The 11,043-nt window shown below is 41.7% G+C and overlaps 1 protein-coding gene across 1 annotated transcript in view; it reads right to left on the bottom strand.

The window, feature by feature from the left end:
• Positions 1–203: 203 nt before the first annotated feature.
• The window catches only part of strc1 (stereocilin 1), a 71,860-nt gene continuing 61,020 nt past the window's right edge, over positions 204–11,043 (bottom strand). The window contains exons 25-29 of the mRNA XM_061887291.1: positions 4,571–4,713; positions 2,361–2,509; positions 923–1,020; positions 670–820; positions 204–436 (exon numbers count right to left, since the gene is read on the bottom strand). Of these exons, the coding sequence (XP_061743275.1) occupies positions 345–436; positions 670–820; positions 923–1,020; positions 2,361–2,509; positions 4,571–4,713 (633 nt within the window). The 3' untranslated portion in view covers positions 204–344. The remainder of the gene's footprint in view (positions 437–669; positions 821–922; positions 1,021–2,360; positions 2,510–4,570; positions 4,714–11,043) is intronic.

The following is an 11,043-nucleotide window of genomic DNA, read 5'->3' as shown; positions in this document are numbered from 1 at the left end:
ATGCATTCACGGGGAGAACATGCAAACTCCACACAGAAAGATCCCGGGCCTGGGATTGAACCCAGGACTGCAGGACCTTCGTATTGCGAGGCAGACGCACTAACCCCTCTGCCACCGTGAAGCCATATACATACACACACACACACACACATGTATATACACACCCACACACACATATATATATATATATATATATATATATATATATATACATTAAACATCCTTAAGTGTTTGTTTAATGTATGTATGAAAGTGCTCAGACAAATTATATACTCTTGGTCATGAGGCTGAGAAGGCCCATCCTGGTCCAGCAGGGGTTAATCGGGTGTTGAAAATTAAAAATGTCAGTGTCGGGCCTGGACCATCAGCATCATCAGCAGCGCCAGGATTAGGCACAGAAAACTGGAGCACATCACCTTCCCCGCATGTGACCTCCCTAAAGGATTACAGCAAATCATTGCAAACTTTTGCAAACTGTATTTTAATGTTGGTCATTATGGTGGTACTTGGAGACCTAAGTGTTTTCTGAGGTCGCCATGTTTTCAGAGAACCACTGTTCTATTTATAGTTTTTACAAATTAGAAATGATCGAATGAATCGTGTTCACAGATACACATGTTTTATGCATCTGAAAAGAAACCGAATTGTGAACTGTGAGTGTGTGTTCACCTCTAAAGTCCACGTGTCGGTCTTCCCAGGGCATCAGCACCATAGCGAGCGCTGTCCTCTGAACATCTGATAGAGCTGAGAGCTGCTCGTCTGTTACGGCAGCCGCCTGCCCGTAGGAGAACATGCTTATCTGCCTCTGGTGGAACACCACCTTCATGTGGTGAAATGCCAGGAAAGAAATGAGGACAAAATAAGTCGCTAAATTCAGTACTCTACCAGAGATAAAGTCATGTTACGGAAAAAGTTGACTTACAGCAAACTTATCAGGCTTTATCGTCGTGATAGCTGAAGGAGTTATTCCTTCTATTTGCTCTTTCACCAATGCTGACATTGCCATATCTGGGAGACCAGCTGGGCAAAGTTCACAACATTCATGAGAAGATTACCACAATTTAAAATGAAAAATATAGTGAAAATATATACATGTATTCAATGATGCTAACATTGTCTGTCTGCAGCATACCTGGCAAAAATAATTACATTTGTTTTAGTGTTCAAACTGCAATCCATAGTTGGTGAATGCAGCAGTTACTGATCAGTAGATTAGAAGGGTGTGATCCAAACCACCGTCTGGTTTCAGGATATTTTTTTTTTTGGATTCTTTACTCTTTTGCGATAGAAACCAGTGAAGGTCTGCAGTCTATGAGTGTTTTTACTGTTCTAAATACAATGGCGATTGTTGCGTGAGTAAACATGTCTACAAGTATTTCAATGAGAGCCCAACATTGTGTAAATAAGACACAATGGAGTAGATATTGAAAGGGTAAAAGTGGATGTAATAATAGATGATAAAATTAACTGAAAACCTCAAGTAAATAATATGTAACATAAAGTAGACACAAAAACGTCAATAATGAATAAAGCAAAACATGTTCTGGACCAAAAATAGCTTCATATTCTCTACTGCTTGCCAGTGTTACCATATCTGAGTTATTGTGCAGAAATATGGGGAAATAACTACAAATGTGCGCTTCATTCACTAACAGTGTTACAAAAAAAGATCAATTAGAATAATACATAATGTTGGATGTAGAGAACATACAAAGCCTTTATTCGTTGAATCAAAAATATTGAAATTCATCGACTTGGTGCATTTGCAAACAGCTAAAATGATGTACAAAGCAAACTATAACCTGCTACCCAGCAATTATTCTCGACAAAAGGGAATAAAATACAACCTTAGAGGAAAATGTAATTTAAGACATTCGTATGCACGTACAACACTTAAAACCTTTAGCATATCCCAACGTGGAATTAAATCATGGAATGGATAACACAAGGAAATCAAACAAAGCACCAATATGATTCAGTTTAAGAGACTGTTCAAGTGTTCACAAAGTACAAAGAAGAACAATCAGGATGAACATCTTGCACCTTTTTAAAAAAAAAAGGAAATAATGATTATTTTTGTATTTAAAATTAGTTTAATTACTTTTGGAATATTTATTTACGTATTTATTATTTATTCACTGTTTTATTACAAACAGAAAACAAGAACATGGGATAAAATTGCCCTGATATAAAAAGGGGTAGGATTAAATAAGCTCTGCTTCTTCCTACTCCTTTTCGGACATGCTGTTATGAAACAACTTGAAATACTGTATGTGACGCATTACATTGTATCGTATGCGTGTTCCAAATAACCTGAAACTGAAGTGACTGATGCATCTGTAAAGGTGAATGCAGCATACCTGCCAGAACTCCAATCTCGATGAATACCTCCATTTCCCATGAACTAATGGGTCCAAAAGCGAGACGGTGGGTCAGAAGGCCGACAAGTGCCAACAACTGTTCTTCAGAACAAGACAACCTGAGCTGACCGAGCCAGAGCGCCGCCTTACTGTAATCACCAAGGGGAGACACAGTGAATCAGTCAGGAAGAAGACATTTTCGTTAAACTCTACTTTATTATGGGGACCTATGAGGATTTTCCTCTTTTCTGACTAATAAATGTTGCTACAACGTTGGATACTCATGATAAACAATGGCAAAGCGATCAAATCCAAAGGTTCATGCATATGTGCGTGAGCTTGCATGCAGTTTTGGATGCTTTTGAATTACAGTAGACCATTTGTGATGTCACAGTGCGGTGGGGAGGGGGGGGGGGGGGGGGGGGTGTCGTACTTAAGTAGACATTTCTAGTACATGCTCTCTGCCAAGCTCATCCTCTCTGCTCTGCTGCCTGGAGCCTCCAGTGTTATTCCTTCTCCTTTCATTCTCTCCCGCCTGCTCTGATGTTTATAAACATAACTGTTTCATCAACATGGAGCATTAAGTACAAACTGGATCAGCCACTGAGCTGTGACGAAAAAAAGACTACCATTGCAAAATTGGTTTAGAGTACCAAGTCAATATAGGATCAAGTACTATTTTCATCAAATCAGTATCACTGATGTCCGACATGCGGTGAGTTAAATGGTGGCTTTCAGTATTTTGCTCTTCATCATTCAGAGAGTGGGAAAGTGTACCTAATGTGTAGGCCGGAGAATCTATGTAATGTTTCTGAAGCTTATTTTCGACCATGAATGGAAAAAATAGTGGTGATGTTCATCTTCAAGTTACAGTATTAACAGCATTTGAATTTTTCCACATTTTGTTATGTTACAGCCTTCCAAAATTAAAAAAATAAAATCCTATACACGCATTACATAAAGACCATGTATTTTTTGTATCTATTTCAAACATATATATGTGTATATATATACACATACATATATACATATATAAACACACATATATACACATATATAAACACACATATATACACACACACAAGTATTCACAGCACATATACACACACACACACACACACACACATACATACATACATACATACATACATACATACATCGGTATATCCATCCATTTTCTACCGCTTATTCCCTTTCGGGGTCGCGGGGGGTGCTGGCGCCTATCTCAGCTACAATCGGGCGGAAGGCGGGGTACACCCTGGACAAGTCACCACCTCATCGCAGAGCCAACACAGATAGACAGACAACATTCACACTCACACACTAGGGCCAATATATATATATATATATATATATATATATATATATATATATATATATATATATATATATATATATATATATATATATATATATATAATTATTATTATTATATTATTAATTAATTATTATAATATTAGTATTCACAGCAAGTAGTACTTTGTTGATGCACCTTTGGCTGCAATTACAGCCTCAAGTCTTTTTGAATATGATGCCACAAGCTTGGCACACCTATCTTTGGGTAGTTTCGCCCATTCACCAGGTTGAATGAGAAGCGTTGTTTTTCATCCAGGATGTCTTTGTACATTGCTGGATTCACATTTCCCTCTATCCTTACTAGTGTATTGAAAAAGACTTGAGGCTGCCAAAGGTGCTACAACAAAGACATTTACTGTAATTTTAGTCATCAAAAATGTTGAGGAATTTAATCGACTAAAACTAGACTTAAACTGAATCAATTTAGATAACTAAAATAGGACTAAAATTGAAATACATTTTCGTCAGAAGACTGTGACTAGAGCTGAATTAAAAACTATTGTCAAAATTAACAACGTATTGGGCAAAGGCTGTGAAAAAGGATTTACATGTGATTTTTTTTATTTTCTAATCAAAATAAATCTGCAAATTATCTTGAAAAAAACTTTTCACATTGTCAATATGGGGTATTGTCTGTACAATTTTAAGGACAGGAGTGACTTTACTCTAATTCTGTAATACCGTTGTAACATCAAAATGGGGAACCAGTGAAGCACTGTACATATTTAACACTGTAGCAACATTTACATCAAAGCATATCCAATACATATTTTTAGGACCGCAAAAAAGTGTGTTAAATGTGCATTTGAATCATCATAGGTCACCTCAAAGACAAGGCATGTTCATTTGCTCACCTAAACTCAACAGCATTAAATGAGCTCATGTCTGTGGCTTTGGCTCCACACACAATGTGTCCGACTGCAACCAAGGTGCTGGAGTCAAGTTGGCTCGGATGCAACTTGGTGGAGTTCAACGTTGCCGCAAACAGAGCAGCCAACTAGGAAGAAAGCAAGAGCCATGACCATCCATTTATTCTCTGTATGTAGCTGATGGGTAGCTGGAGTCTAAGAGAAGTGCAATAGACTCTGGACTAGTCTCTAAACAGGTAGTCCCACTCACAACTACACCGACCTGCAATCCAATGTTCTCATATGTACGCGGGTCATTGGATTTGTCAACAAATTATGTTTTTTAATAATCCCATACCGTACATACCAGGGGTCGGGAACCTTTTTGGCTGAGAGACCCATGAAAGCCCGATATTTGAAAATATTTTTCCGTGAGAGCCATATCATATTTTTAACACTGAATACAACTAAATGCGCACATTTTTTAAGTAAAACCAACATATTTAGAGTATAGTAAGTCTCTAATTCTTTGTAATAACATTGTTATTTCTTAAATTGGTGCGGTAGAAAAACGGATGGATGGATTAAAATGCATGAGAATGTTTTATATTTAGAACCTTATTTTTAACATCGTGATTACCAGCGGAATTATTCATTACTTATCGTGTTAACCAATGTCAGCTAAAATTTATCTGAGAGCCAGATGCAGTCATCAAAAGAGACACATCTGGCTCTAGAGCCATAGGTTCCCTACCCATGGTCCATACCCTGCCTGGTCAAGGTTCAGCAACGATATTAAAAACATCAGCGGACTACCCGAATACTGTATTACCAGCAATATATATACTGTACAGTACATCGAAGGTGCAAAAACATTTTTGCAATGACGGCCGCATGCAGAAACATTTAATGCTTACATTAAACAGGCATTGAATTTTTCCGTCTATAGTCAGAAATCTGTCTTTTTATCTCTGTAAAAATATTAATTAAAATTCATTCTTTTCCGACCTTACAATGTGTGTTAAAATCTTGATCCATCTCTTTGCCATACCCGCCAACAACTACGGTCATGAAACACTTAAACATCTTTAAATGGTGCTTTTTTTTTTTTTTTTTTTGCATTTGTCGCCCTGAACCCGGCTTATTTTCAGTCTTTTTCATAAAGTTCAAATCACATTCCTGCTTAAAAACTGAAATGTACCAGTCGGTTGGCCCCCGATTGGCCCATTTTTGTGAAAAAGTACAGTATGTGATCGCCATTGCCGATGAATGCCTTTTAATGCTGATCACAAACACCGATCCCCCGCCCCTCTAGCTGACAGTGTATTAATTTTTTTCAACTTAATCTAACAATAACCTGCACTTGTTAGAGTGTCCGCCCTGAGATCGGTAGGTTGTGAGTTCAAAAACTCCGGCCGAGTTATACCAAAGACAATAAAAATGGGACCCATCACCTCCCTGCTTGGTACTCAGCATCAAGGGTGGGAATTGGGGGTTAAATCACCCAAATTATTTCCCTTTTTTTTTTTTTTTTGTCCTGTCCAGCTTCTCAGGCAAATCATATAGTTGATGTAGGTGCCCGTATCGGCTGTTCAGATTTACTTTACAAAAGAGAAGTGTAGGATACTTCTCTTGTTGCCTTATTTGAATTTGACTTTATCAAATGTATTTATATTATCATTTGGTGCAGCCGGGCCGGAGCAGGATGGGATAGAAAGAGAAAAAAAGGAAGACAGAGGGGGAAATTGTGGGGATAAGATGGGGATTAGACAGAGAGACAAAAACAACAAGAGCAAACACAATAACAACAACAATAGAACAACACCAGCACATACGATGTGTACAAATATGATCGTAAAAGTAATAGCAAAGAAACAGTTAGTGAAATAAATAATAATATAGAAATGACAATGAGCATTTTTACACTACAACTGGAGCAATATAAATACCAATAGAAAAAGCGCTATTGATTATGCACAATACCAATAGTTTACCTCTATTATCAACAATACAGTTGATCAAATGCAACAATACGTATACAAAATGATAACTAGAAAGATAAAAAAAGGAATACCAAAAGATGGAGGGGAAGAGAGAGAGGCAACCTATATTAATCTTGTAGATTGTTATAGTAACAATAGGTTAAGCTTTGTCAGTATGCCAAATGATTTCCGAGCGCGGCCACCGCTGCTGCTCACTGCTCCCCTCACCTCCCGGGGTGTAAAACAGGGGGATGGGTCAAATGCAGAGGGTTATTTTCCCACACCTAGTGTGTGTGTGACTATCAGTGGTACTTTAACTTTAACAAGCTCCATTATGGCAAATAAACTGCATTTTTCTTAAATATTATTATCAAGTACCATTACCACTGGAGGAGAAGGCCAAACAGCAAGCCAGGAGCAGGTGTGCAAATAGCTAAACTAACCTCTAAGGCTAAGCTATCTTAAAACAACACAAATAAGTACTGGGTAAAGTTTAAGAAGTGTAGATGGAACAGTCTTGCAGCAGAAAGTAAGCAGATATTAACAGGAAATTAACAAGTATATTAATAAGAGTCTAGACGAAAGAGGATTGTATAACGACAACTGTTGGTGGGTTCAGCATTGACGGAGTCAGTGCACGACACGTGAGAGGGCGGATCGATCCATAAATTAGGGGTGTCGATACCAAGTGTAGTATCAGTATATGGGCCATCCTCAGAGTGATTAGATGGATGTTTTTATATCGATATATTTTCTATCAAAGTATCTTTTTTAGTTTACAAAATGAAATAAATCCCTGCACAAGGGAGGAATTTGAGGGCAAAAAACAAAATACGTTGGAACAGGGGTTAGTGCATGTGCCTCACAATACGAAGGGACACGCGGTAGAAAATGAATGGATGGATGGTGTTGATATTGTTAACCCGTCAGTAGTACTCACAACGAATAAATTGAAAAATGTACAGTTAAAGGTGCCATATGTAGTAATGTGGCCAGAAACGGTACTGCAATCACGGTCAAATTTCTGTAGTCCCCTCGCACTCTCCATGGCTGAGGTTGCCAGATATGCAGCCGAATCCGAATCCCACTCCAAGGAACTACAAATGGCAATAGACGAGTCCTACGCTGTAGGTTTCTCTTGTTTATGCTATTTGCAAGATGGTTTACTAAGTAATTATGCCACATTTCACTGATGTCGATTAGCCAAATGTATTTGGAAAGTTACACAGCATTATTTTCGTCGGGAGTCAGACAGATTGTTGGCATTACCCTGCTAATATGTGTAGTTTGACCGCACGGACCACCATCAAATTTATTATATATATAATAATATATATGTCATAATATATATTATATATCGCATAGGTCTACTTTGATGGCAAGCCAAGGCCAACAGTAAACTTAGCGCCACATTTCGTTCATCATAACTCCATGTTGCATCCAACCTGAGGCACTGCATTCTCTTCCATGTACGCACATCCATACTTGCCAAACTTGAAACCTCTGAATTTGGAGAGAGGGGGTTAGTGGGGGTGTTTGAGGATGGGGTAAGGGGGGGGTTGTATATTGTAGTGTCCCGGAAGAGTTAGTGCTGCAAAAGTGTGTGGGTATTTGTTGTGTTGTGTTTATGTTGTGTTACGATGAGGATGTTCTCCCGAAATGTGTTTGGCATTCTTGTTTGGTGTGGGTTCACAGTGTGGCGCATATTTGTACTAGTGTTAAAGTTGTTTATACGGCCACCCTCAGTGTGACCTGTATGGATGTTGATCAAGTATGCAAGTAAGTATAAAAGTCCGGGTCGGCACGCTATTTGTATGGATGGAAAGCGGACATGACGACAGGTTGTAGAGGACGCTAAGCATGGCACAATATTGTTGCCCGGGTGGAAATCGGGAGAATTTCGGGATTGTCAAGAGGGGCACTGAACTTCGGGAGTCTCCCGGGAAAATTGGGATGGTTGGCAAGTATGCGCACTTCACCATATTTCAGTGCAGAGTGCAATTCTATGAGCCAACCTACGTTACGCATAAATCATTTAGTCTACTCCCATGTCAATACACAAAGTAGAAAATCATTACCTGTAATGCATTATTTTGTACCAAGCAAATACCACATTATATGTGTCTGACGCACATACATATTACATATTATGTCCTGGGTATGACGTTAAACTACAACCGCAGGCTGTAGAGAGGTAGCACCTTACCTCAGCAAGGGTCCTCTGGCCAAGGAAATATCCCTACTGATAGTCCTGGTCCTCCTGCATGCCTGTATGGCACTTCCCGTGGTGCCTAGCCTAGCCAGCACACTAGGATAGAAGACTGGTTCTTGGCTGACTGCCCGGAAGAAACCCTCATAGGTTCAACGGGCTGAATGGCGACACCAGCAGGCTCTGTGGAGCGCTTCGGGCTGGATGTGTTATGTTATAATGTGTCCAGGCCATCCACTGCACCTGGATCCACCTCCAGCCGTCTCGACTACGTCTTGCCACTGGATACAGGTGGACTCGGGCGAGAGAGTGAGGCTGCGCAACCCACCCTCACTTAAATCCAATGCACTGCGCAAGTCATGACTTCACACACAACCCCCGCAATCTCCCCCACCCTCACCCAAGTCATGCGGCGTTGGGCATGTGGCGAAGTGGCAGGTGTGGACTTCACTGGAAGCCATAGTCACAAACTCGCACGCAGGCGGCTCGGGCCATAGGGTCGCTGTCCAATGACTGAGGCAGCACTGGACTTCGGCAGCCCCCCGAGCGACTAGGCAGCTCTCTTTAGGTATGCACTGCCTACCTCCTGGCATGAGGAACGGGCTAGAAAAGGTGCCCCAAAAATTGCCTGCCTCACCTCTTCCTGGCTAGCTAGCCGCAGCTGGCAGGAGTCGCATAACTAGCGGTAAGAAAAAAGGAAACAAGAAAAAGGTGACACCGATCACCCTTGGCGCATGGAATGTGCGCACACTTCTTGATAGGGCTGGTGACCTATCAAGACCTGAGAGGAGAACTGCCCTGATCGCCAGAGAGCTGGACCGATATGGCATCCAGATCGCTGCTCTCAGCGAAACACGTGTAGCTGGAGAGGGACAGCTGACAGAGACTGGTGCTGGCTATACATTCTTCTGGATAGGCCGCACTGAAGCAGAGCGGCGTGAGGCAGGAGTTTGCTTTGCCATTAAACCCAACTTGGTCAGTAAGCTGGCTGCACTTCCCAAAGGCGTCAGTGACTGCCTGATGACGCTGCGCCCGCCTCTTCCAGGGAAACAGTCTGCCACGCTCATCAGTGCCTATGCTCCCACGATGACGAACACAGACGATGTCAAGGAGAGGTTCTATGAAGACCTGAACGCTACCATCGCAGCAGTGCCCAGGGCACACAAGCTCATCATCCTCGGTGACTTCAATGCCAGGGTCGGCACTGATCACAAGTCATGGGAAGGAGTCCTTGGCAAAAATGACATGGGCAGCTGTAACAGCAATGGCACCCTTCTGCTGGAGACCCGTGCGGCACATGAGCTCTTGATCACAAACTCAGTTTTCAGCCTTCCAAAGCGCAACAGGACCTCATGGATGCATCCCCGCTCAAGACACTGGCACCTACTGGACTATATCATCGTGAGGCAAAGGGACAGACAGGATGTCAGGGTTACAAAGGCGGTGTGTGGTGCAGAGTGCTGGACTGACCATAGGCTCCTTGTGTCTAAGCTGAATATCAAGATCCACCCTCCCAGAAGGCCTCAAGGTTCCAAATTTCCGAAGCGCTTGAACGCTTCCAGGCTCACCGATGCCTCTGTCAAGCAATCGCTGATTAAAGAGCTCAGCAGCAAACTGCAGGACCTGAAACCCTCTGGGAACCTCGAGGAGGACTGGGCTGCGTTCAGAGAAACCGTCTACACTGCTGCTCTCAATTCAGTAGGATCTACAGCCCGCAGGCAACAGGACTGGTTTGATGAGAATGATGATCACATCAGAGATCTTCTCCAGGAGAAACATCGTCTGCACAAAGCCCACCTCAGCGATCCAACATCCTCTCAAAAACAGTCTGCTCTCAAGAACATCAAAGCAACCATCCAGCGAGAGCTGCGTCGGATGCAGGACGACTGGCTCTGCCGAAAATCTGACGAGATTCAGTACTATGCAGACCAGAATGACAGCAAGAAGTTCTATTGCACCCTCAAGGCGATCTATGGGCCCACAACATCAGGATCTTCCCCTCTCCTCAGTGCTGATGGCAGCACACTGGTCACAGACAGAGAGAAGATCCTTGAGCGCTGGGCTGAGCACTTCCACTGTGTTCTCAACCGCCCCTCAGCCATTAATGAGGAAGCCATTGCATGCCTCCCTCAAGTCCCTGTCAACACCTCCCTTGACGAACCACCAACGGAAGTTGAGGTCATCAAAGCCATCAGTGGACTTCCAAATGTCAAAGCACCTGGTGCTGATGCGATTCCAGCAGAAATTTACACAGTTGGTGGGCCACCTCTGACCAAACAACTGGTAGC

The sequence above is a fragment of the Nerophis ophidion genome, linkage group LG25 (genome assembly GCF_033978795.1).
Source record: "Nerophis ophidion isolate RoL-2023_Sa linkage group LG25, RoL_Noph_v1.0, whole genome shotgun sequence".
In the NCBI taxonomy this organism is placed as follows: domain Eukaryota; kingdom Metazoa; phylum Chordata; class Actinopteri; order Syngnathiformes; family Syngnathidae; genus Nerophis; species Nerophis ophidion.
Note: the sequence above shows the minus strand (reverse complement) of the source record. Positions and strands in the feature narration are given on the sequence as shown.